The sequence below is a fragment of the Eleginops maclovinus genome, chromosome 13 (assembly GCF_036324505.1).
Source record: "Eleginops maclovinus isolate JMC-PN-2008 ecotype Puerto Natales chromosome 13, JC_Emac_rtc_rv5, whole genome shotgun sequence".
In the NCBI taxonomy this organism is placed as follows: domain Eukaryota; kingdom Metazoa; phylum Chordata; class Actinopteri; order Perciformes; family Eleginopidae; genus Eleginops; species Eleginops maclovinus.
In genome coordinates this window covers 21699202-21726564 of record NC_086361.1, presented here as the reverse complement: position 1 = coordinate 21726564, position 27363 = coordinate 21699202, and the positions used below count along the sequence as shown (strand labels likewise).

General features: G+C 42.3%; 1 protein-coding gene across 1 annotated transcript in view; it reads left to right on the top strand.

Moving 5' to 3' along the window:
* The window catches only part of khdrbs3 (KH domain containing, RNA binding, signal transduction associated 3), a 106978-nt gene that overhangs the window by 52692 nt on the left and 26923 nt on the right, over nt 1-27363 (top strand). Inside the window, exons 3-6 of the mRNA XM_063898631.1 lie at nt 6880-6996; nt 17363-17509; nt 19170-19309; nt 25651-25831. Coding sequence (XP_063754701.1) covers nt 6880-6996; nt 17363-17509; nt 19170-19309; nt 25651-25831 — 585 coding nt within the window. The remainder of the gene's footprint in view (nt 1-6879; nt 6997-17362; nt 17510-19169; nt 19310-25650; nt 25832-27363) is intronic.

The window sequence follows — 27363 nt, the reverse complement described above, 5'->3', positions numbered from 1 at the left end:
ACCCCACCTTTTTTAAGCAGAATGCTACTATCAGGGCTCATCTGTGCATTCGCTCGATCCGTGGGCGCTGTCTCTTTATTTTTATAGGGAGCATCTTTTGGCAGAAAGCACCGTAGGCCATTAGCGAGGCGTAAGGAGTCCCACTGGTTTATTTCCAGTTCAGACTGTGGCTCTTTCTGTGCGCCGGGAGCGGTGATGTATCCTTCTGCTGCTGTCCTGCTGTCCTCAGCACAATCCCCTCTCTGTGAACACACCTTTTGCCAGACTCGCAGTATTACATTCAGCAAATGATGAAAAGATCTCAGATGAGCCCCCCCTCCCACCTCCTCCCTCCCACCTCCTCCCTCCTCCTATCCACCATGCTCCCCTTGCATCCCCTTCAAGCTAAGTGTGATTAATCAAACACCCTTTCCCTTCTTGTGTCTTCCTAATCATCCATCTTTTATTTTGTTTGCAACAATTCCTATTCTGTTTTGCTTCTTCTAATTGTGTCATAATTGTTTCTATTGTGTTTGCAACACACACCCCGACCTGTGATTAAAACACAACAGCTTTTATTGTGGTGATTATAGACAGCAGCACAATCCTCTCTCGCAGTTTAATGACATGAAGCAGAGCGCACAGGAGCCGCGGCAGGGTTTTTGTAAGTCACATAATCCCTCATGATAACCAAAGCATTAGCTAAACCCCAGAGCGTCCATCACAGTAGGAGTTGGACGGATTTTGATTCCTGATAAAAAGCGGGGATTACAGTTATGTGTTGAGTAAGACTCCTATATTTGGAGGATTGTCCATATGACGAGTATTGACTGCGTTGTGATGCGTTTAAATGTCCAGATTAAGGATTCTCCCTGACATTTACTGGCATTAGTCGAACAAATACTAAGCATGATCTCTGTTTAAATAGTCAGGAACTTAAAATAGCACCATTATGTCACTCTATAATGTGTGTAGTGGCTAAAGACGGTGTATGCCTGGTATAAGTACATATAAAAACACATGATATGGTGCAGTACTGTACTTCAAATCTACACCTATTTAACACATTTCCAGTATTTCACACATTTCCAGTATTTCACACATTCGAAAATGGAAAAACTACAATTCTATATTGCCTTTGTATTTGTTAGTGATACAAAAAGTACGTATAATGAACCTTAATACTGCATTTATGCATTTAAGACTGTAGTTGTTAGGATCTCAGTTTCTGTATTTATAGTTTACGGTTTTATTTTGAAATGTTTCTTGTTTTGTCACTTCCTGTCTTGTCTAGTTGACTTCCTGTCATTATTTTCCCTCCTGTCTGATCGTGCTCACCTGTTGCCCCTGTGTTTCTCCTCCCCCTTCCCAGCTGTGTCTTGTCTTGTGATTGCCCTCCTCTGTATTTAGTCTGGTGTTTCCTTTGTGTTCTTCGTCGCGTCGCCGTCGTTTGCCTGTCCCCTGTAATGATTTGGATCTCCCTTGTCAGCCCTCCCTTTTCCACTGGTTTCTCTGCGTTTTCATTGTGATACTTTTCCTTTGTTGTACTTTTTTCTGCATTTTGTTATCAGCTTTTCTATAAATAAAAGCTTGCCCTTTGTTATACGTACCCCTGCCTCCTCTATTGGTTCTGCGCTTGGGTCCTTTTCCCCCCATCCGTGACAGTCTTATCTTTACTTCTTCTTGAGAAAAGTATCTGAGTACTTCTTCAGACACAGAGAGAAAAATCAGCTTCTGACCAAAACACAATTTAGTAAGAAATTCCCATCCAAATGTAAAACGAATGCATATTATACATGTGCGTATAACAGTATTTCTACCGGACAGAGTTGCACAATCAGGTATTTGTAACCACATTAAGGCCGGCTCTGCTTTGGTGCTTTTTTTTTTACATACTCGCAAAATCACAATAAATCAAGTTGACACAAATTGCACATTTGGGGCCAGCGGGGGCTCTTCGGGGACCGGAGGGCCCGAGGCTGTTGAACACTGAGCTCCGTAATCCAGGCCTTCATGTTTTTTAGCAGAATGTATTTATATCTGCAGCCCTTCGTGAAATTTGACCACTTGCTTTTGTGTAAGCATTTAGATCTGTACTGAAAAGATGTAACAAGCTCCCCTGCTGAACTCACACCGGGGACTTTGAAGTCTTTAAGCGATGGTTCGGATTGTTTGAAGCAGGGAGGAGGTATCCAAAGTCAGTGCATTAACTAATAGATGGTGGCTGACTTGTCCCCCATTTGGAGTAACAGACAGGAGCCAAGCAATGTACTGCTGCAGACAGAGGAAGCAGCTAAATATATAGTAGTTCTTATTCAGTTCAAGCAATTTTTCCGAATATTTTCACCACTTTTTCTCGCATTTATGAACGTTTTTCTCTTGAAAACCACCAGACCCTGATAAAAACCATTAAGGCAAGTGCTGTTTGACTCAAAAGTAAAGCGGTACAAATATTCAAAATATAGCGTACTCTACAGCGGATAAAATATCCAGAACTGTACACTGCTTAGCTCTCTCTAAACTTGGGGCATGCAGACCACCTCTGGCCACACTGACCATATCAGAATCAGAATCCGAAATACTTATTTATCCCAAACTGGGAAAATGTTTATATATATATATATCTTATTCCATGTTCAATGCATTCATGCTCTGTATGCTGATATATTCGACCAATCAGATGAAGCCCTACTGCTCCAGATGTCCCGCCCCCTCATGTCAAAGTCACGCCATTGGCTGAAGGGTAATAAATATGGGTTTGAGCTGACAGTCGTGATGGCTGAATGGAAACGAAGGGTTAAAATAGTGTGGGAGGATGAGGCAGAGGAAGAACCTCAAGAACAGCACGTCTGGAAGTATTTCAGTTTTAAGAAAGAGGATGTTTTACAAGCAAGTCAATCTATTAACCTGCACAGTGTATTGTTTGCTAAACCCGCCTGAACAAATATTGTAAAACCAGATTAGAGTTAAATGCTTTCTTACAGGAAGGACTAAGAAGCCATGGGATTAAATATTGGACCTTGAATGAATAGAAACTAAATCTTTAATTAAAATCATTTCCACTGAAGACTTCTCTTCAGGTGTCTGGTGGACCGGTTGTGTGAACCTCAAGGGAGTGTAGTGTAGCTTAGATCGAGAACCTTGTCACCCTTTTCTCATCTTCCAGCTTCTCTGGGTCTTTCTGTTTCAGACTGCACACTGCACACAACACTGTACGCTCTAAAGGAAAAGCAGCATTTCACCTCAGCTAACCTACAAGCCGGCGTCTAATTGCCTCACTGGTTTCTCGGAAACACAAACAGGCTGCAGAGTAAATTTATGTTTGCGTCAATTTCTATTTCACAGTCTAATTTTCCATTACTGTGAATTTGCTCCTTATGCTCTCTGTCTGATTCCCTGTGTGTGCACATACGGCCCCGGCAGCGTGAAAGCCAAAGCCTTTTCGCTTGATCAGAAACACCAGCTTTTCTTCTCGTTCGGCCATTTTATTTTAATCAAGAACGCTTTTGGTAGACCAAGGACTGAGACACAAACACACCGGACACCGTGCGAGACACACGGCCTGTCAGAAGGACGACCCGGGTGCACACGAGCTGTAGTAAGACGCCGATGTGTCGGGCTGTGTGATCCGCCTCTGCAAATCATTGTTCAAGAGACGCCACAGCTCAGTGATCGAGGCTCTATCCAGGTGGAAATGATGGATGCTCAGGAGATCGGTTAAACTCAGAACATTAAAAACTCTGTTCACACGGGTAGTCTCCTTTCATGGTCCTTGTGTAAATGCGAACAAATCAGAAGCATCTTGTTTTCTTTAAAGACTTTAAATTGAATTGTCCTCTCCCAGTGTCCCTCCTCAACAACAGCATCGTTTAAACTGGGGCACCACTCTTGGAAATAGCCAATTCTGTCCCCAACACTTTGCTTTAAATGTTCTGAAAAGAGGAAAGAATTGTACACTGAGATCATGTACAATCTTGTCAATGACGTACGCAGGTAGTCATCATCAAAGTGCATAACGGGAAATGTCTTACATATCCATCAACCCAAGGTTAGCTTTGCAGGAGGCCACTTTGCCCATTTGCAAGTGCAGGGTAGGAATTAGCACAGTGGGGCATGGTATTTACTGTGAGAATAGGACCCTGCATGAGCACATTCAGCCACAGGACTCGGAGTAATTATAAAAAAGTTGAAGGAACATACATAGCTGGAAGCTGCTGGAGTTCAGCCCGGCCTGGAAAAAACCCCAACCGCATAACAGCGAATAAGTAAAGCTCCCCCTCTCAAATCCGTCACCCAGGTATTGGCAGGAGCCTCCTAATAAGCACTTGCTTCCAGACAAAAGGCAGAAAAGATATAGGTGAGGTGTAGTACCAAACTGGGGTTGTTTTTTTACCTCCCGCTAGCTAATTGATGACCTAGATAGTTGAGGCAGACAGCTGTATAACTCACTGGTAAAGGAAAGCATGGAGCATCGCTCTGCTTTTGTCTTCCTGACCATCTCCGGCTGCCGCTGGAATTGTGCTCAGCCCCGTGTAAAAGGTTGTATGACTTTGATGGGTGTGTGTGCTCAGCAACGTACCTCGACAGGGCAATGCATAACATTTATTTTTTTAACGGCCGGAAAAAAGCGGTGACCTTGCGAAGTAATCCGAGCCGGGGAAGCTTTTTGGTAGTCGGAGAGACGCCAGAGGCAGACGGGTTCTCAACGCTAGCTGAAAACATGCACATTATGATAATTTATTTCAAATGTATTCAAACATTCAGGAACATGCAGTTTGAAAGATTGAGGACATGTTTCACGCTGGTAACTGTCAAGTAAGGGTCTGATTTTACAACAAAAATGCTGTATATTTTAATATATTCATAATTAATTTGTACATTTACTATCAGAATGATAAATAACCAGTCCAATGGGAATGATTTGTGTGCTTGATAATCCCTTCCTCATGTTTGCAGTTCATGCAATTGAGCTCCATAAGCAGATATCTACTCATGAATCTAAATCTGTAGTGAACAGGAGAGGATGTTGGTATCAAAAGCTAACCCTAACCCTAGCTTGTAAATTGGCTCCTACTAAAACAACCACACTTTTTACTTCAACTACAACCTTTTTTTGCATGTTGATCAAACGAGGAGAAAGACCTTTTGCCAAATATCTGTTTTCCATTACCCGTATATCTGCTAGAAACCCAGAAATGATTTGCCATTTCTCCCAAGAGGCTGAATAGCTATTGGCCCCATAGCCGATGGGTTCAGAAAGTGCCAATCAATTAGCTGTCCGACCCGTTTAGGACTCGGGCGTCTGGACTGCACTTTGAGGCTAATTAGTTGGTTAAGCTGCTGGTGAGATGGTATTGATTATTGTGTCTGTTCTCGGTTTAGAGAGGCTCTCTGATTTTACATTTCAAAGTCAGGGGAGTTGTAAAATGCCTGTAAAAACAGTTGTTTATACCCCTCTGTATCTTTGGAGGGAACTAATGCAAGCCTGAGGAAAGTCGGACATCGCTGGCGACTAAAACTCAGATTATTTTGACTTCGGATGCATCGATGATTTATTTTGTCGCTGGCCCTTTAATACTTTGAAATTGTGAATACAGGTTGGTTAGGGCACCCTGCTGACTTGGGGTTCAAGTCGGTGTCTCTTTCTGCAACTTCTAGCCAGTTCAATGTTCTTCAATGTTTGTGTTTTGCGAGACATCTACCTTTCAAGGAATTGGAGTTTTGAAGTGGGGGTTTTACGAGCTGCTCATCCAAAGTTAGGGATAAAAAACTGCATATATTACACGGCTTAGATGAATACTCGATTCCGATTGGTCAATTCAGAACACGTGACACGTTAATACAGTAGTACAGACTGCTGTCAAGGACTATAATGACCGTTGCTAAGGAGGATCAAAAACGAGAAAGGAGAAAAGCGCTGGACATCAGATAAATGAACAGGAGAAGGCAGACAGGAAGGGAAATCCTGAGGTCCAAAGAAATCGCATATTGGTTGTAGATTTCTAACACGTGTAACTCAACATGTTACGCTTACTGTGACATGCCATTTAAAGGGTGTCATTTCCACCAGGGACTGCAAATGTCGCTACCCCATATTCAAACCCCGGTTGGTTTGAGTTAATAAAAAACTATCCAGACGCCAAAAATTCAGAGAAGAAGAACAGAGTTGATCACCCCCTTTGGTTGTTGCCATGGAAACAATGTAAGTAAGTGTGGGGAGGTTTTGGGTTTTTTTTTTTGTTGCCCTGGATTCTGCCTCTCAGGCAACACGCAGGTACAGGCTCAGTCCTCGCCTGATTAGCGGAAGGTCGTCGGGTCGAACTAAAGTCTTATTGCTTCTCCTATTCCTGTAGGATTTTATTATACCCGTGTTCTGTTCCTCGTATACTTTTATGTGACTTTACAAGTTGATTTTGCCCGAAGTTTTAAGTCTACCGCATTGTAACGTGTGAAATTAAAAAAAAACCTCTGAATTATTCATCACCTAAATTAAAACAGCATAATAAATAAGTGTCAGGTCTATTTATTACACCCATTTTGATTGTTGGATTAATGCTTTTCTATTCAGCAGTTTAATTTTTCTTCCACCAGCATGATAGAAATAACAATACCTGATTTCCCTACATGATATGATGAAATGGTGTCTTTTCTCTGTGTTGAATCCACCATGTCCTTTATCTACATGAAACCAAAAGCCATCAAAAGGTGACACGGTGAACCTGGGATCTAAGACGTCTCAGAAATACTTCAAAACTGATCCAATTAAGACGGGGGACAGGAAAAATGCTGAGCCGTTTTCATTAGCTTCAGTGGCACCGGCTTCTGCTTTAGCTTTAGAAATGTCTTTATCTCAAACACACACATTCTGATTGATCGGCGCTCTCTCGCTCTCTGTTGCAGTTTAACTTTGTCGGCAAACTCCTCGGGCCACGCGGGAACTCGTTAAAGAGACTACAGGAGGACACGCTCACAAAGATGTCGATTCTCGGGAAAGGATCCATGAGAGACAAAGAAAAGGTAACGCTCTACTTTCTTTTCCCGGGCTCCTTTTCACTCTTTTACATTCACATCCTTTCATGTTTGCTGCAGTCGGTTTGAATTAGAAGGGTGTGGGACTGTCCTGTTACACTTTTAGAAATACACATCTCAATCGAAGACATCCCAATGAGTATCCAACTTCATTAGCATTTCAACAATGCATTGCAGTTGTGCTTTAACTCCAGTTTTCCTCAATCTTCCCAAAAGTTTCAGATTACTTTACACAAGATTGAGGCTTCTTCATTTAAAGAGGAAATATTTCAGGTCCATATTTGTATGCAGTGTCTCTCCTGGGACATGTCTCCATGCTTTAATGCTCATAAAGCTCTTTAGTGTTCTCATACTGCCTGTGCTGCAGCTCCTCTATCTCACCCTCTGTCTGAAACCAGAGCCCAGTCTGCTGGCCGACTCTGTTGTGATAGGTCCACCACTTAGAGATGTCCCGCCCCTTGGCCTATCACCTACAATGTGTTGGAGCGCTAGCCAATAGAAGTGCTGCTAAGTAGTGTCATTGTGTTCTGGAAGACACCTTTCAGCTTATTTATTCTTAATTGTTTGGTCATTAAATGTATTTATATAGTGAAAAATGTCCAATAAATGTAGGTTTTGTCTGAGAATGTTCAGCTTACTAACATAGAAAACTGAGTTAGTAAGAAAATGTTCAAATGTTTTAAGTGTTGGCTGAAATATAAATGGCTGTTTCTGCAAACTGATGGATTTGCTGGATGTCATTTTATGAAACCATCTCAGTGTTGGTGGATTTATGGCAGAGGGTTAGGACGGTTGTGGATATGTTTTTGTATAATTAGAAATCCAACTGTTTATAAAACTTTTTCACCTTTAACTTACTCACCCTTATAAACATGATCACTTGGAGCACATTTCATTACTTTTTAGAATTGTTTTTCTTCTCTTCTCCTTAACCTTAGCTCTCTGTTTATCTCATTTGTATCACAGATGTGAGCAGAACACCCCGGAAAACTCTGACTAGATTTGATTGGCAGCTCACGGGTCACATACGGTTTTGAAAAACAGCTTCGACTTGAAAACAAATTTTCAAAAGTGTATGTAAATGTGAATGTGAATGATCTTGGGGATCACCAAACACGGCTGACATCCTTCAAAGCCTCGCTGCTCTCTTAGTAAACAAAATAAACACAATCAAATCAAGAGCAGACTGTAGAGCACACCACTATGTGGAGTTATGGTTTTAAAGTCTTTCAACAGATATGAAAGAAATACTGGTTTGAACATAAATGGATCCGGTCTAATGACTTCTATCATGCGTGATGTAAGCGTCTGCGGCGGCGACTCTTTAACAGCAGAATTGATTGCAGACTGGACCGGTTAGCAGAGGATAAATCGACTTCACTTGGCTTGACTGCCTCTTTCTTCTTCCTCTGTTTGTCAGTGATGATTTGTTGGCGCCGATGATTCTCGCTATCATACAGCACATTCTTTTTTGATTACTGTGATCAATAGCCTTTGATGGTGGACTCCTCTGGATTACCCGGAGAAAGAGATCTGTCATGGAGATGCGCTGACCTCAGCAGCCTCTGAGCCTCTGCACAAACACACACCGCAGGATTTATGACGGACAGCTTTCTGTCGCTTCATGTGGCGCTGCTTTTCCCTCTTAGGGAGGAAACGAGGAAACACATTTGCTGCAAAACGGTTAATTTATCTTCAGCTGGGTGCTTAGTTTCTGTGTTGTCGGGCAGCTTGTGACACCGTTTCTATTTGTTAAAACATTTAATTTATTGAGTTTGTCCATACAAAAATGTGCTTTAGTCAAAACACAAACCTAATTTATGTTCAGGCAGTGTAAGCAAACTAAAAGCATAGAAACATGCCATATGGTATTCCTTCAAATTGAAAGCAGTTTTTTTTTAATGTGAAAAAGAGACTGTAAATTAAAAGAGAAAAACTAAGCCAACATAAAGAATTACAGTGATTACATGATTCTAAAATATAGAATGAATTACAGAAAATAGCCTATATAAATAAATTGCAAGAATACAATTATTCTAAAAAATAAAAATTGCAAAAGAAAATAAATAAATAATAATAATGATTTTTAAAAAGCGCAGAAAAATATATAAAAACAATCAATTGAAAATGATATTAATAATAAGGGCATTCTATCCATATGGATCTATACGCAAATATGCACTTTTATCATGGCTTTGAGCTCTTACAGTTTCCGTAGTCTAGGACAGCAGTGGTTGTTATGGAAACTTCTGAAGCAATGGAGACGAAACTCAGAGAGACACGGGGAGAGCTGGAACTGGATGGCAAACACTGGCAGTTTATTGGAAGTTGCAGCCGGAGACATTTGGTTTTAACCAGTTCAGAGCGTATCCTCAACATTCGTCATTATCGAAACTAAACGAACAGGGCGCTAAATCCAGCGCAAACGGTCGTGCAGAGGAAGGAGAGAATGACGGACTGAGTCAAAGGTTAAATACCGAAGCTACATATTCCCCAACATTGATAACTTTCAAGACTTTTTTGATTCAAGTTAAAAGAAAGCTATGTTTCCACTACATAGGCACCGTGGGAAGCCACATATCTATTGATACTGTACTTTATTTCTGGGATGCACCAGAAGAGAACGATTAAGACAGCCAGTGGGAATGTAACTGAAGAGAAACCCAGCTCAACGGATGTTCAGTTCATTCCCTTTTCAAATCTTACACATGGCGGAGACGCTGCAAAGAGCCGGGGTAATTGCTCAAATATTTGCTGCTGCAGGACCTTGATCTTGTGTTGACAGGAGTGGGTGTGCAGAGAGGCTAAAAAGCACCGAGCTGTCGGCGCCCCCCCCCCCCGCCTGGCTACGGCAGCTCGGCTGTCCTGTAGCTGTCGGAGCAGGAGGATGTAAAGGCATAAGTGATCCCCTCGCCTCGTTCTCGTTAGCACCGTGATTAAATCATCCACTTTCCTCCCTGGGACTCTGGCTCCATCTGTATTCTTCCTGATAGACAAAACAATCCCCTGGTTTCACGTTTGGTAAGTCCTGTATCGGGTTTAGTTGCCAGGGTTAAGGTTTGGGGTTTGAGGTTTCCGGGGTAGGAATGGATTGCACGTGTGTGTGTGTGTGTGTGTGTGTGTGTGTGTGTGTGTGTGTGTGTGTGTGTGTGTGTGTGTGTGTGTGTGTGTGTGTGTGTGTGTGTGTGTGTGTGTGTGTGTGTGTGTGTGTGTGTGTGTGTGTGTGTGTGTGTGTGTGTGTGTGTGTGTGCTAGTGTGTGTGTGTGCTAGTGTGTGTGTGTATGTGTGTGTGCTAGTGAGTGTGTGTGTATGTGTGTGTGCTAGTGAGTGTGTGTGTATGTGTGTGTGCTAGTGAGTGTGTGTGTGTATGTGTGTGTGGTTATTGGTCATGCCATTAGAGTGGGTTGCACCAGTTCCTGCATGTGTTAGGCTTTGGTGGTGGTCCACGTTACATGACCCTCTTCTGGTCGTAGGGTGGGGACGGGTTTGAGGATGTGTTTGGTTTTGGCTTCTGGGTAGCCGTAGCAGTTGGAGGAAAGGATGAGGTTGGTTAGGGTTAGGGTTGAAATACAACGACTGCTTTGCATGTTAAATAACTTTCTTACACCAACGTATAAACCTAGCTTTAGTTGTAAGTGTCAATCCATTATCACTTGAAGATAATCAGAATTCAGTAGCATATGAATTATATAGGCCACAGTTCAAGGTGTTTGAATAGTTCCCAGATTACAGCATTTCTAATTAAATCTATTGATGTTTAAACACGAGTAGATCCTGCCGTTGCTGGTTGTTCAGTAGCTGTTGAATATATTGTTGTTGCCTCATTGCGTTTAATTATTTCACCCTTTCTAATGTCTTGCTCTGTTTCCCTAATTTTGCAAACTAAAGCATTTTTGCTTCTACAGATGCTCCAATGCCAAATGTTCTTTTTAAGCACTTTAATTAATAGAAGCAACACTTTTTGTAATAGAAACCCAAATTAGATTAGAGATCTGAATATCCTGTTTTTATACATCCAAAAGCATGTAGTTATTTATCTATGTATGAACACCACTCATAAATCATGTTGTATTAACTCCTTAAAATCGGATATGCAAGGCATTGATTGGTCGACCACTAGACAATTTTGGCTTTTGTCTGATGCACCGTTTTTTTCTTTTGGGGATTTTATTAATTGTCATCTTTGGGTATATTTGCCAATTGGACTGTAGGCTATGTAAGATGTAAAGACTCATCATCATGTGTTCTTTGGAAAACCCATGAAGGGGTGCATGAGCCGTTTCTCTGCAGAAAAGGTCTGACAGTGTAAGTAGATCTGCAGGCCCGATCACCTCTGGACCTCAACTGGCTTTATCTGAATAAGACTGAAGGTGAAATAGAAAGAGCTTGGAAACATAAACCAGTAGCATTCATTGCTTAAAAACACACTTTGGTTTGTTACTGTGACCAATGAATTGAGGCCAGTACAGGGCAGCTTTCGTCTCTGGTGGAGATAGATTTCTTCAGATTATGAACAAGTACAACAAGGACGATGTAGCTGAGCAGTTCAACATAGAATTTGCCCCCATTTTCCAGTGTCTGTCCTTAATGTTATTTGAATCTGAATGCTGCGAGCTCGCAATTATTCTTTACCTCTAAGCTCCGTCTGCAGGAGCTTCTGCGTCGAGAGCATTTTGGCCTTCTGTTTCCAGGGTGAACGGCTTTTCCTAAGCAGATTTACAGAGGGGAAAAAAAGTAAACAAGAGGAAGATGCTGCCAGTAGATATGAAAAACAGACAGCTGATAATCTCCCGCCGTGGGCTGCTTAGCTGCTATAGGACTCTGCTGGATCACCGGCGCTTCTTATCAGCGCTGGGGGAGGGTCCACTGTGCATGTATGAGAGCTGATATTATATCTACAGCACAATATCGTATGCAAATGATGCAGTCACACATGCAGACTGGTTCCAGTTGTGACATTGACTCCTTTCACATGATGAAAAGACAGAAAAATGGAGCTGAAGAAGTAAGACTTTTTAAAGAAACAAGCGGTGTCACATGCTGCCTTTACACCTGGCTGATGTGTGTAGCAGATGATAGTTAAAGCCCACCGTAATGATTGTTTTTCACATCTTATTTTTTCATGCAAATAAACCGAGGAACACATGAAAGGGAAAAGGAGAGACAGATCTGCGAGCCGTGGTTTTTTTGTTTTTTTAACACCCTGCTCACACTCCCTGCGATGAGGCTATGCGCAGAGGAGCCTTCTGCTCGTAAAGCACAGATTTATGGGGGAAATTAACATATCATTAACATACCACAGGCACTCTTAAAAAGAAGGTTATTTATAATTAGGTGACATCAGAGACACTGGGCTGCATGGCGCTGGAGAGGAAGAGGAGGATTGGAAAGGCCCCGGAGAAGAGTTGTTTTTCAATTTCTGTTTGAGCAGGAGAAACTGGGACGCCAAACCTGTTGTTTCCTCCGCGCGTTGTGTTGGTGGGAGACTTTTGGGGGTTTTGCTGTCCTATTTCTCGCCATCAATAACATTACACTGGCCCGCTTCTGTCGAGCCTGAATGGCCTGTGCAACCCCCTCGCTGTTTACTCACTTATTTTTCTGTTGCAGTTTGAATGAACTTCTGCAGAGAAGTGGTGGAAGGGAGTTACATCTGCTCTACTTTCAGAAGTGTGACGCTGAAATACAACAAATACAATATGTCTAATCTTCATGTACTCTTTTATAATCATATACATATTATGTCTGACACCTGATGGCCTTTTGATGGATTTGGAAATAAACTGGAGGGTTTTGGTTTAATGGTGGGTATGATTAGTAGACTTGTAGTTGGACTTTCTTTATTACTTTAAAGATAACTTGTTCAGGAATGATTTATCCGTTTCTCTTCAGGACATCCAATTTTCTACCAAACAGTACATGCTTTTTTTTTTTTACAAAACAAAAGTTGATACCTCAAAATCTGTTACGTCCTACATGTTTTACTCGATTTACGGAAATGTTGAGTCAAATGCATGACAAATAAAGATGAAATGCGAGTCTGGAGCGTTGTTGCGCTTATTAGCGTGGCACAACAAGTGATGCAGCGTCGCATGTTGAAACTGACATCCCTCGTGTACTCCCCGTACAGACGGTCATGTGATACGGCATGACGCATCCTTTCGTCAGCTTTTCCAGAATAGGAGTGTAGGAGTTGATTGAAGCTTAGTTGTGGCCGTACCTGAATCTGGTTAACATGGAATACGATGGACTGGCACACAACCCTGAGGGGCTCGGTTTTGGGCAAGGTGGAGGATGTGATGTTCCCCATCCGCACTGCCTGGGATCTGCCCGTCAGGAAGCTCATGATCCAGTCACAGAGGGCGCTGTTGAGCCCAAGGTCCCTGAGCTTAATGATGAGCTTGGAGGGCACAATGGTGTTGAATGCTGAACTGTAGTCAATGAACAGCATTCTCACATAAGTGTTCCTCTGGTCCAGGTGGAGAGGGCAGTGTGGAGGGTGAGGGAGATGGCATCATCCGTGGACCTGTTTGCTCTGTAGGCAAACTGCAGGGGGTCCAGTGAGTCAGGGAGGGAGGAGGTGATAAAAGTTTTGACTAACCGCTCAAAGCACTTCATGATGATGGAGGTGAGTGCAACTGGGCGGTAGTCATTGAGGCAGATGGTTTTGTCTTTTTGGGGACAGGGACAATGATGGACTCTTTAAAGCATGTGGGGACTACAGACTGGAGCAGTGACCTATTGAAAATGTCTGTGAACACATCTGCCAGCTGAACTGCACACACCTTGAGAGCACGGCCAGGGATACCATCAGGTCCTGGAGCCCTGTGTGTGTTGATTCTTTTCAGAGATCTACACACATCTGCACTGGTTAAAACCAGTGAGCAGGGATCCTGGGCCTTTGGTGCCTCCACAGCCGGGGGCTTCTCAAAGCGTGCATAAAATGTGTTCAGTTCATCTGGGAGAGATGCAGACACTTCCTCAGCACCACTCGTTGTCCTTTTGTAGTCTGTTATTGTTTTTAGTCCAGACCACATATTTCTGGCATGTATGAGAGCTGATATTATATCTACAGCACAATATCGTATGCAAATGATGCAGTCACACATGCAGACTGGTTCCAGTTGTGACATTGACTCCTTTCACATGATGAAAAGACAGAAAAATGGAGCTGAAGAAGTAAGACTTTTTAAAGAAACAAGCGGTGTCACATGCTGCCTTTACACCTGGCTGATGTGTGTAGCAGATGATAGTTAAAGCCCACCGTAATGATTGTTTTTCACATCTTATTTTTTCATGCAAATAAACCGAGGAACACATGAAAGGGAAAAGGAGAGACAGATCTGCGAGCCGTGGTTTTTTTGTTTTTTAACACCCTGCTCACACTCCCTGCGATGAGGCTATGCGCAGAGGAGCCTTCTGCTCGTAAAGCACAGATTTATGGGGGAAATTAACATATCATTAACATACCACAGGCACTCTTAAAAAGAAGGTTATTTATAATTAGGTGACATCAGAGACACTGGGCTGCATGGCGCTGGAGAGGAAGAGGAGGATTGGAAAGGCCCCGGAGAAGAGTTGTTTTTCAATTTCTGTTTGAGCAGGAGAAACTGGGACGCCAAACCTGTTGTTTCCTCCGCGCGTTGTGTTGGTGGGAGACTTTTGGGGGTTTTGCTGTCCTATTTCTCGCCATCAATAACATTACACTGGCCCGCTTCTGTCGAGCCTGAATGGCCTGTGCAACCCCTCGCTGTTTACTCACTTATTTTTCTGTTGCAGTTTGAATGAACTTCTGCAGAGAAGTGGTGGAAGGGAGTTACAGCTGCTCTACTTTCAGAAGTGTGACTCTGAAATACAACAAATACAATATGTCTAATCTTCATGTACTCAGTTATAATCATATACATATTATGTTTGACACCCTGATGGCCTTTTGATGGATTTGGAAATAGACTGGAGGGTTTTGGTTTAATGGTGGGTATGATTAGTAGACTTGTATTTGGACTTTCTTTATTACTTTTATCTTAAAGATAACTTGTTCAGGAATGATTTATCCGTTTCTCTTCAGGACATCCAATTTTCTACCAAACAGTACATGCTTTTTTTTTTTACAAAACAAAAGTTGATACCTCAAAATCTGTTACTTCCTACATGTTTTACTCGATTTACGGAAATGACATGAGCTCATGTTGAGTCAAATGCATGACAAATAAAGATGAAATGCGAGTCTGGAGTAGCATATGTTTTGAACAGACTTTATTAGCAGTGTCCGCCACAACAAGTCTGACCTGAGCAGCCGATCGACATGTTGAAACTGACATCCCCTCGTGTCATACTCCACCGTACAGATGGATCAATGTATGAATTACTGGGCATTTGGACGTCACTCATTTTCTCCTTTCAGTTCAGCGCTTTATTCCAGAAATCAGGGAGTGTTAAAGGAGTTGACGTGAACGCTTTTACGGACATTTGTAGACCTTGTATTTTTTTCTGAAAACCCCTTGAGTTTTAAATGGAAGATCTTGATTTGGTAAATGTGAAAATGTCTGAACAAGCCGAGTACTTTGCCATCAGCCTCTACTGTATTTAGTGCGTATTATTCATGCTGAACTGTGACCAGCATGGCTGATGTGAGTGGCTATGCAGGGCTATACTGTTCAAAGTAAAGGGAACCATTTTAGATTGGTAAACCAAAGTATTGGACCACCAATCATGGTGCTATCAACAGGGTCCTGGGATCACCACTGCACTATGAATATCCACGCCCAAACTGCGAGATCAAATGAAATCAAAGTTAATTTGTATAGCCCAATATCACAAATGTATTATTTTTTGCTCTCTGACGCTGATTTATTTTTTGAGATGTTTATATTTTTAGGGTAATTTATTTCTACTCTTTTAATTTCTAGTTATGTGCAATGCCTGGTTTCGTTTTATGCTGCAACATAAATAATATAATAATAAATAAAATGACAGCATAATGAAAAGACAAGATTGTGTGTAAAAGCATCCAGCAGTGGCTCAGTCAGTAGGGGCTTGGACTGGGAATCGTAGGGTCGCCGGTTCAAGTCCCCGAACAGACTTGAAATATGGAAAGTGGACTGCTACTTGGAGAGGTCCCAGTTCACCTCCAAGGCACCGAACACTCCCCCCTCCCCATTGCTCCCCGGGCACTGCACAATAGCTGCCCACTGCTCCTAGTACTAGGATGGGTTTAATGCAGAGGACCAATTTCACTGTGTGTGCTCTGCTGTGTGCGTGTGTGTGACTAATAAAGAGGGTTTCATCCTCCGATTCTAAAAGAAATAAAACAAAGATATTAATAATACGTAAAACTAAGTAATTAAAATACATACCATAAATGCCGGCTCTCACTAAAGGCTTTGTTAAAAAGGAAGGTCTTCAACACACACTTAAAAGTGTGCACACTCCCTGCCGGAGATAGAAACAGGACGTTGGTTCCAGAGAATGGGAGCTCGGTGAACGCTCTGACTCCTGGTTTTGGCGGATAATCTGAAGGCTTTATGATTCATCCCCTGAGGGACATGAACCACTGAAAATCTGTGTCGATCCGTGGTTTAGAAGTAGAGTTATTTCACTGATTTGAAGTGCACATTTTCACATGTTTGGGACAGGGGGGTGATCGGTAAGGGTCAATACGATAGTTACCATGGGTATCTTTACCAAGTTACCGCCAACACATTATTTAAAAAGCAAATTATAAATGTTTGTAAAATACAAAGTTGCTAGATGTATTTGGCTAACAGTTCTTAAGGTCCTTTTTTTAAATGAGTCTCTTTTAGGTTAGGGTTAATTACCACCAAGTGTTTTGAAATCAATTTGTCCTCGAAAAATGCAGATTTCAGCCGTTTAAATATTGAGGTTTCTTCCTTTTGTCAGTCTTGTTATATCAGGTGAATATCTCCTATCCTCCTAAACCATTATTTAGTTAATCCTTCTTAGGCAACGTTACTCTTTTTATTCAAACAGGGATCTTAAGATGAGATAAAAAAGCAGAGATGTTATGATGAAGTGCAGAAAAGCACGTACTTTATCTGTGCGTTGATAAGGAGGACCGGCAGCTGTGTGAAGACAAAAGCAATCTGTTACACGTGACAGCCGCAGTGGAAAGAATTGTGTGCAGACTTGTACGTTTACAACAACCCTCGTAAATATTTCTGGTCTGTGTTTTCGTAACTTTCCAGCACCGAGACATCAAACCTCATTATGTAACGCTCTCTGCAGTTAATCCCTTTTCTTTCTGAAACACGACGAATAAGATGAATGTGGCTGACTGTGACAGGCTGCTTGCCTAGACAGCGGATATGTGAAACTGTGGGTTTTTTTCTACCATCAGGAGGAAGAGCTACGGCAAAGCAACGAGGCCAAATATCACCACCTGAACGAAGACCTGCACGTCCTCATCGAAGTGTTTGCCCCGCCCGCCGAGGCCTACGCCAGGATGGGTCACGCTCTGGAGGAGATCAAGAAGTTTCTTATACCGGTATGTTCCCTTTGGTCCACACACACATACACACACTTTCCCCAGCTTTCACTTTCCTCCACCTGAGTCATTTTCAGCCTGTCCATAAGTGGAGTGATTGGTTGTTTGATTGTGTGTGTGGAAAGCATCTGGTGGGGCCCAATTCCAACCTGAACCCTACACACTCCTACTCCAAGCCGGAGTTAACTGTAGTCACACTCTTGGCTGAATGGCAAGTCGTCATTTAAGGTGAAGGGTGGAAACACGGCCTTTCTCCTGCAGAAACAGGATCGTATCCACGGTTCAACCAAAATGTTCTTCTATTCGTTGTTAACCTTTTCTACAACTTCCTGTTTAAGGGTTTAATAACTTCCTGTTTAAGGGTTTAATAACTTCCTGTTAGAGGGTTTGATTACTTCCTGTTTAATGGTTAAGATAACTTCCTGTTGAAGGGTTTGATTACTTCCTGTTAGAGGGTTTGATTACTTCCTGTTTATGGTTTAATAACTTCCTGTTTAAGGGTTTGATTACTTCCTGTTAGAGGGTTTGATGACTTCCTGTTAGAAGGATAATGACTTCCTATTGGAGGGTGTGATTACTTCCTGTTGTAGAGTTTAATTACTTCCTGTTGTAGGGTTTAATAACCCCCTGTTGTAGGGTTTGATGACTTCCTGTTAGAAGGATAATGACTTCCTATTGGAGGGTGTGATTACTTCCTGTTGTAGAGTTTAATAACTTCCTGTTGTAGGGTTTAATAACCCCCTGTTGTAGGGTTTAATTACTTCCTGTTTGAGGATTTAATGCTTCCTGTTGAAGGGATAATGACTTCCTATTGGAGGGTTTAGTGACTTCCTAATGGAGGGTTTAATTACTTCCTGTTGAAGGGATAATGACTTCCTATTGGAGGGTTTAGTGACTTCCTAATGGAGGGTTTGATTACTTCCTCTTGGAGGGTTGACTGACTTCCTGTTGAACGGTTTAATAACATCCACTCTCCAGTAGTTCGTTCGGAACGGCACTTAATGCGGCCGACCCTCCACTCAAACGTGCAAATGGAGTGGAGGGTGTAAGGGGATTGGAATAAGGCCAGTGTGTGTGATCCTAAATGGGAAGTCGTGGGTACTACAGGAACAAAAAGAGCACAGGAGGGGATATCCGGGAGCGACAAACTCTCCTTGGCAGCTGCGTGGCGCTTATTTACTCTTCCTCCATTTATTATGGATGATCCCTCCAATGCTCGGAGCTACGATGATTTACATCTTACCATTAATTATCAGCAAACCACCACCACCGCCACCCTTCATGTAACCTCTTCCCGCTCTTTTCATAAAACACATTTATTGACAGAGCACACACACATGACAATCATATCAATCGTTTTATGCTTACAGACGTATTTCCATGTTAATTATGCATTTTAATTCAATGGCAAAGAAACAACTGTGTGAGAAGATAAAGGCGAATGTGGTCCCGGGGATTTATCAGCGGGAGATCTGAAGTGTGTTGTTGCCTCAGGAACAGCGGTCATGGCAGTACAGTAATGTACATTAATTAGATATTCCCGGGGCTGTAGCCCTGAAGATAAAGGAGGGGAATTGAATGCAGTGTAATTGAAAGCGGGTCTATTGCTGTTTGTGTGTGTGTGTCGGGGGGTGAACACGCTGCCTCTCTGTGTGTGCAGGATTACAATGATGAGATAAGACAGGCCCAGCTGCAGGAGCTCACGTACCTGAATGGAGGCTCGGAGGACGCCAAGGTGCCATCGGTGAGGGGGAAGTCAGTGGCGCGTGCAAGAGGGACACCTGTTCCAGGTCCTCCCAGGTAACCGGCCTCCAAGTGTGTATGTGTGTGTGTGAGAGAGAGTTGCTGTGTGAACATGCACTTTAGTTCAACTGGGGAAAGGGTATCATTTACAGAAAATGAGCTCTTGGAAAGCAGTTTTTTCTAACGGATTTGTAAGGAATCCTGTTGCGTTTTCTCAGAGGTAGTGGTGCCATTTAGGGTTACAGCACATTCACCAATGCCTCTGTTATGTCCACTAAAGCAATACTGGAAATATGTAATCTTTCTGTGTTGTTTGGTGATTAAAAGATAACGTTTAGAGTCTTCAGGCTATGTTTCTTTATAGAGATTGGGACCAGATGTTTCAGCTTTACTAGGCTTGCCACTGCAAATGTTGGATGGATTCATCTGTAGGTTATGATGTATTAATTCATTTTAATAAGACAGCAACTCATCAGACAGTCCTCTTCTGGACTCAGCTCATATTCTTATTGAGTCGTGGGATTTCTGAGTTGTACATGGAAATGAAAACTCAGTGATTATAGATGCTAACTTTAAGAATAGAACAAGAATCAGATGTTTATTAGTCCTCGTTAATTGACAATCTGTATGTTTACTCTTTTCATTAATGCAACAACGGGCAATTTAACTTAACATGAGAGATGGAGAAAACATAAGTAACAAGAAGCCACCACATGCGGTTGTGCGATGGTCAGAGCAGCAGGACGTAATGGGTAAATGAGTTGAATGCAGTTGAATGCATTAAATAAATGTCTTCTAAAACCATGAGGTTGCGTCCAGCAGTGATTCTAAAACACAATCATTTTAACGATCAAATTGAATATTAAGAAACACGAGCCACATCTCCCCACGTCAATACAGTTTCTATTTACGCTGTAGAATCTTTATGAACTCTTTAGTATCTCGTTTTGTATACAGGGTTTTGTCTAAACCGGGTAACCGGGTCTCTGGTCCCTCTTCCTGTCGGCGTGCGCCCTCAAAGGAAAATGCAGATTTCCCCCGTAAAATGTTAAAGTGATGAAAAACAATCTCTCTGTTGGTCAGAAAGGGTTTAATGAGTCCACAAATATGGAGATGGGGTCAGATGTCTGGTCAGACGGCAGAGACAGCTTATGGAGAATAAATAGGGGATGGATGTCCGGTGGGTCTGCCGGGGGACGAGTGGCAGGCAGCAGGCTGACACTGAGACTGAGACTTCTGATCCTTTCTTTTACTCTCCTTTTTTTCTGGAGAGGAAGTAAAGAAACCGGAGCTCTGGATTTATTTGTTGTTGGAAGTGCGATATATGACTCAGCAGCTTTAAGACATGAAGGAAGTATTATGCAGGATTTTCTCACATGAAAGTGGGCGGGGCTTAATTTTGACCGGAAGTGACGTTAGCGCCTCATGCTATATAGTTCTAGAAAAACCCCTGGGTATATTAAAGTGCATTTGTTTTATATAACCGTTGAACAGTGCACTGCAGTTCTCATTCCTCACCCAGCCCTTATCTAGCTTTCTGTGTGTAAGCATTGTCCTTGTACTGTATCGCCGTCCTTTTGTGTTATTTAGCTTTGAAAATGTCCTGTAAAATCTAAATGAAAAAACCATACCCAAGCTGCTGGAGGTAAAAAAAAGGAGGGTGAGTCTCCTTCTTCTAGTTTGATAAATACATCCCATGTTTTGGGGGACGGTGTGTCAAAATCTGCAGCTGAATAATTGGTGTGAAAAGACCTAAGCCATATGTTTTGCATTTCATGACTTCTTTGCAAATAATGCCTTTATGTTCCCGTATGAAAGAGTAAAAGTATCAGCCGCCTGTGTCCCGTCACCCTGCCAGCAGATAATGCTGCTTCTTTCAACTGATCCTGACCCTAAACCTAACCAAGTGGATTTCTTTGCCTTTCACTGTCAAATGCTTCCTTCTGCACGGCGCTGACAAACAACCTGTTTTGCATTCAAGACTTTTCTTCTTCTTTCTTTTTTTTTGCTGACTGGCAGGAAGTGCACAGGTGATATAAAATGAATCCAATAGGACATATGAGAATAACACAGTCAAACAAAGGATTCCTGTTAAACGCGATGGGTTATATCGCCGTCTGTCGCTTATCATATTCTGCAGCAAATAGCTTCTTTAAGGCGGAAAAACGAGCCCTGATGTTCCGCCTCTGCTGCTGACTGTGTGCAGACCTCAGCAGGAAGTACAAAGGAGAGGCAGAAACCATAGATGATTGGCATAAACTACAAACCAAAGCACGGCTGCATTCATTTAAAGTTGCACTGGGCCAGTCTGTTTCCTGAGCACCAAAGGAAACCAAGAGAGCCAAAAAGCATCTGATGCTGGAGGCCGGTCCAGCGTTTCTCTGGACGGAGCTGTCAATAAAGCTTAGAGGAAGTTCAATCGGAGGGGATATCTCACTTTTTACTCGCTTTTCCTTCCTGATCACTCACTCCCAGACACACCTCTTGGCTTCTATTCATTCGTATATTTGACTCCTTCTCTATTATCCTGCTGAAATGATATTTCCTTCATTCATTTCAACCAAAGTTAGCCAAATATTGACTCGCTCTCGCTGTTATAAGAGCTAAATACTCGTTAAAGCATTATGTAATTGGACCTTGTTGGCCGTCATCGCCCTATTCAATATGAATATTTTTATGATTCATTCCTAAAAAACTAAATCTCTCCTTGTGTATAAAACTAGAACCTTTCCCTTTTAACACTTAAATGAAATCCATTCATTAATTGACAATAGGCACAGCTTGCTAATTGAATGGTAAAAAAGGTACTTTTTATCCTAAATGTTTCCAGCTTTACTTGAAAGTTAAATCCTTGCGAGTATAAGCGATGAGGCCATTAGGTTGAAACGACCGGTTCAGACCATTTGGGTTATCCATATAGTTATACACGTGAATATTTCAGTCCTCTTCACGACACGTTTGCTTACTAGAAAGGCCGTTTAATACGTTGGTGTCCTGAACCTGAATGCAACGCGCTCTTCTTCAGCAAACTAACACATTGTTCCTATGAAGTACCCTCAATAATTGGTGTTGTTCATCATGCCATGACCCACTGCAGGCTGGGGGTTGAGTCTTCCTCGTAGTCTCCCTCAGAAGGTTGGTTAGTTGGTTACCTCTCTGGGGTTCTGTGGCTGCTCTCAAATGTTCCTTACCTTCCACTGGTTCTGTAATCCTGCAAATCACAAGAATATTCTGGAATCACAGCAATTCATTTGTGCCCAAAACAATCATTTGGACCCATCAGCATCCTGTGAGGATCTACTGGTAGCTGTGGTCGTGATTTCAGTGTATTTAGCATCAGTTATATCAGGTGGAACGGCATTGACAGACAGATGGCTCGTCCAATTACCTGCTATGTACTTTTTCTAAAGTGCCTGCCCTTTTTCTGCCTCTGGTTTCTCAGAACCAAAATAATAAACCTGGTTCTTCAGGTTGGATTAGTCCTATTTGGTGGTACTAGCAGTGGAAAGGCAGAACTGGACCCTTACGATATGGGTTTATGAATCGCAAATAACACAATTATTGTGGCTTTCGACATATTAGGGCGATAGGGCGGTGGTGGCAAAGTCCATAGGGGCTTGGCCTGGGAACTGGAAGGTCACCAGTTCAAGTCCCCGAAAGACCAAGTGCCACCGTGGTGTCCCTGAGCAAGACACTGGTTACCTACACTGCTCCCCGGGCGCCGTACATAATGGCAGCCCACTGCTCCTAACACTAGGATGGGTCAAATGCAGAGACCGCATTTCGTTGTCCTAGTACTTGTACTCTGTGCAATGACAATAAAGTTGAATCTTAATCTTATATTAGCCTCATTTAGCGAAGCACTAATCTGCCAAAATAACTGTATTTTTTGTAGTTCTAGGGAACATTTTTCAGTTTAGTTTTTGACCCACTATCTACAAAAAAGACATCAAAAATAAGTTAAAAAATGATCCTCAAACTCCTGATTACACGGCTTTAAGAGACATCATTTCATTTGGGTAAATATACAGTTTCTGAGGCAAGGTGAGTCTCTCCTCTATTCTGCTGAGACACTCAAGAGAATTAGGCTTGCTGAATGTAAGAGTGTGTTGCCGTATTTATGCTGAGAATAATATTTATGTTTGCTCAAATAGGTCAGAGTAACCATTAAGTAAGCAAGTGCGTTTTTAATAGAAAAAAGAAAGGGTAGTAAATCGCGTCTTGTAGTACACAGTGATGCAATGCTCGGTGTCCATAAACAAAGCAAAGCCTCATTTGCATATAAAGGCTTTTATGCAAATGTACTACAGGAGTCGCTTTCCTCTCCACCATCCCTGTGAACCCACACTAATTCCAGCTCCTCTGAGACCTCGTAAGACTACAAATTAAAAAAATACTCATGGCCATTAGAAGGAAACGAAGGCTCTCTCTGCGCTTTAAAATGGAGAAAAACACACTTGTGTTGTTTGTTCTTTGTATCTGTAAAGTAAAAAACACACTTGTTTCATCTGATTTTGAGTAAACAAGGTCATTAATATAGGACGTGTGTGTTGCTCTGAGTCAGAATATAATTAGCTGTCTTTTAAATGGAGCTGTAATTAGAATTTACAAAGCCTAATTTGAGCGGGATACGTCACATGCGCCTGAACAGGAAGTGGAATGATGTCCCGCTCACATGTACCTGAGTTCGAAGAGAGGAGATCCGCTTGAGGTTTCTCCAATTTATATCAAAGAAACATCCTCCTTTGTCTCCGTTTTTAGACTCGTTTTATTCTCCTCCCACCGAGAAGCTGTGATGTTTCACCTTTTTAAGGAACTGCAAATGGAGAGCATAGAAAAGGGAAATGACACGGAGAGCAACCTTGGTGGTTTTCAGATCAGCTAACTGCTCTTAAAAAGAAAGCGATGGCTGTGCAAAAAGCTCAAACAACATGCTACCAAACCACAAGGTCACACTGCCTTTGGTTTCCCGCAGAGACGCTTGACTTTTCTTCCATCTTGATTACATCGCAGGTGAGACGGGCTCTGTGCTAATTCATCTGGATGACTGCAAATCCCTCGCTTACTTTGTCTGTTTGCAAAGCTTTTATGTGTGATTTACTAAATAATAAAGGTAGAAACAAACCTCTGAAAACTTATCTTGACACTGTACATGCATTTAGATATCATTTATTGTACCGTTCCTTGGATAAATGTTAATAATATCCTACTTTTAAATTGTGTTCGCTGTAATTTGGACCTTTTGTAGTGTTCATTTGTCAGATTTTGTCTCCAGATTATTATATTTAACTTCTTAGTTCTGTTGCATTTTCTATTTTGAGATGTTTCTGTGTTATATTTGTTTGTTTTCTACTCTTTATGTGCAATACCATGCAACAAATCCCAATTTTGGGTCAATAAAGTAGGTCTTATCTCATCTTAATCTTGCACAACACTGTCTTAAACATTAATGGTCGCTGTGCAACTTCCCCAGAGTCTAAATGCGACGCTTTACTTCCAAGAAAAACATCCTTCAGTGAGCATGCATCCTTTTTGTCGTCTTCGTTTTCCTTAATAGACAGGAAAGCAATTCAGCCGCAAGACATGCTGTGTTTTTGAGTAATGGACGTGACTCACTTTTCCTCGACAGGAGGAATTTGCCCTCCACCCTCGCTGTTCCTCCGTCTCCACCTACACATATAACCTGCTGCTGCCGAATGGATCAAATTCTCTGCTACGCTTCTTCCAAGTAATTCTGGCCGATGTTGGAAATCACTAACAGGAATGGAAGTAGAGGAGGCAGCTTGACTCCAAACATGATAAATTACAGCACCTCATCATAAAGACTTGGGATCCAGTGGACGTATCGTATTAATGAGAGATGAAACTATCCTTGTTATATAATATAGGAACTAGCTGTGTAGAAAAAGGATATACTCCATGTTACGTGATCCATCCAAACTGTGTACACATATTAAAGAGGTCATGTTCAGGTTCATATTTGTAGTTTAATGTTCAGAAAGCTCTTTATGTGTCTCATACTGCCTGTGCTGCAGCACCTCTTCTCACCCTCTGTCTGAAACCAGAGCCCAGTCTGCTCTGGTTGGTTCTCGCCGGCTCTGCTGTGATTGGTCAACCACTTAAGAGATGTCCCGCCCCTTAGCCTATCACGCACAATGTGTTGGTGTTCTAGCCAATAGAATCACATGTGTTACATAGTGATGTCATTATGTTCAGGAAGTAAACAAAGGAGTCCGATAGAGGCGTTTCAGGCTGGGAGGGAAACCAAGATTTTAGCCTTTGCAGACCATTTACATGCACTAAAACCTATATGACACACTACAGGAAAGGGCTCAAAAAGCTAAATATAGCCTCTTCAATTTCTAACAGCACTGAAATATGTCTGTGTCTTGTCTCAGGACTCGAGGAGGCGTCCCCCCCCTGCATGCGGTCGTGCCTAGAGGAGCAGCACCCAGAGGAGCACCCCCCAGCCGGGCTCCATCTTCCAGAGGGAGGGCGGTTCAGAGAGCCAGAGGCGCCCCCCCAACCGCGGGGTACCGGCCGGCTCCGCCCGTAGTTCAGGACACATACGGCGAATATGTGAGTACATCGAGTCACTTAAACATGTTTCCTTTCTTGTGACGTTCAGGACGGATGGATTTGGGTTTTTTTTGTACCCAAGCATATCCACTTGTTGACGGCATTTTTCACTATTTGTATGGACTAATTAAGGACTGAGCAATCTGTTCCTCGTTACACAACAAGTATATAAAATTAGGACTGACTAAGGATGTATTTTGTAGGCTAATTTCAATTCTGAAAGGGACTGCTTCATTCTAGTGTTCCCTGCCTTTATGCGTCTGGTTTTTTGTCCTTGTTCTGTTAGTCTGAGAGCAGCCTAGTGCCTTGTATGTGCACATAGGTGGACAAAAAGGCTAATTATGAACGTAATGGTAAATTGTAACCCCAAAAAGCACAACAGGGCCACTGATATTACTTTAAATATCAGACTGTTTGAATTAAACCCCCTCATATTTCATTTTTCTTCATGTAAGCGAGTGTGGATTTGTTATTGTGTTTGGCCTTGTAGCTTACCTGCACACGGTCTAACGGGACCCTGGCTGTGATATCAACAGCTGCCACAGATGAATATATTAAGCCTGGAGTCAGACTCTTTGTGCGTTTGCCAGGACAGTCTCCTGTCGCACTGTCAAGGCAAACTCCCAGGGGAACCCGGGCATCAACGTTGCATATTTAGCAGAAAGGAGGAGAGAGAGAAGGGTGGCCCCGTGTTGGGAAATTGCCACAGCAGCCCATCGCTAACCACATCTGACAGGTTTATTCAGAGGTTGCAATTCAAATGTTGTGGAGGTCGTAGAGAATGACTCGTGGGCCAGCTGTTTCCCATCATTGTCACAGTTGTAAGCTGCATCCCCCCGACACCTGCACCTGTGTATCCGGGTTGAGGAAAGAAAAAAAAAAGACCCCCCAACATCTGCCAGATGATAAATCTAACCACTGTGCTGCAAATTAGAGGCTGAATGAGTTTGACTCGGTATTATCTGAGTACATCACCATCCCGGGACAAGTGTTCTCCGGCGGCTGACAAATAGGCTCTTGTGTTCATCAATGAAATGACATAGAGACATTTGTTGCCTTCATTTATCACTGCTTAACATTTGCTCCTTCGCATGTCGCGTGTCCACGAGCGGCGAGATTTGATCTGTTTGAGGCGCTCACTGCCGCGTTCTTTGACGTATTCAAAGCAACGACCTCTTTGGTACCACTTTACAATAAGACTACCCTTATAAAGGATCCATATAGGGTTAATAATGAGGTTATTAATTAGGTTGTGAACACTTTATTAATCATTAAGACCCATTTATAAACCAGTTACACAGGCTCACTATTTGGCAAGATGACTAAGGCTTATATTGGCGACCTAGCTTACTTCCTCTTCTTCATCAGCCAGCATCCTTGGTATCTGTTGTTCACTGAGTTGATCCCCCCCCCCATCCATCTTGATGTTTCTAAGCTAAGTAGCCAATATAAGGCTTAGCATTACAGATACATGTGGGCTCACTATTTGGCAAGCAACCGGTCACAGTGGCCCTGTTTATCTCTCGTCTTAT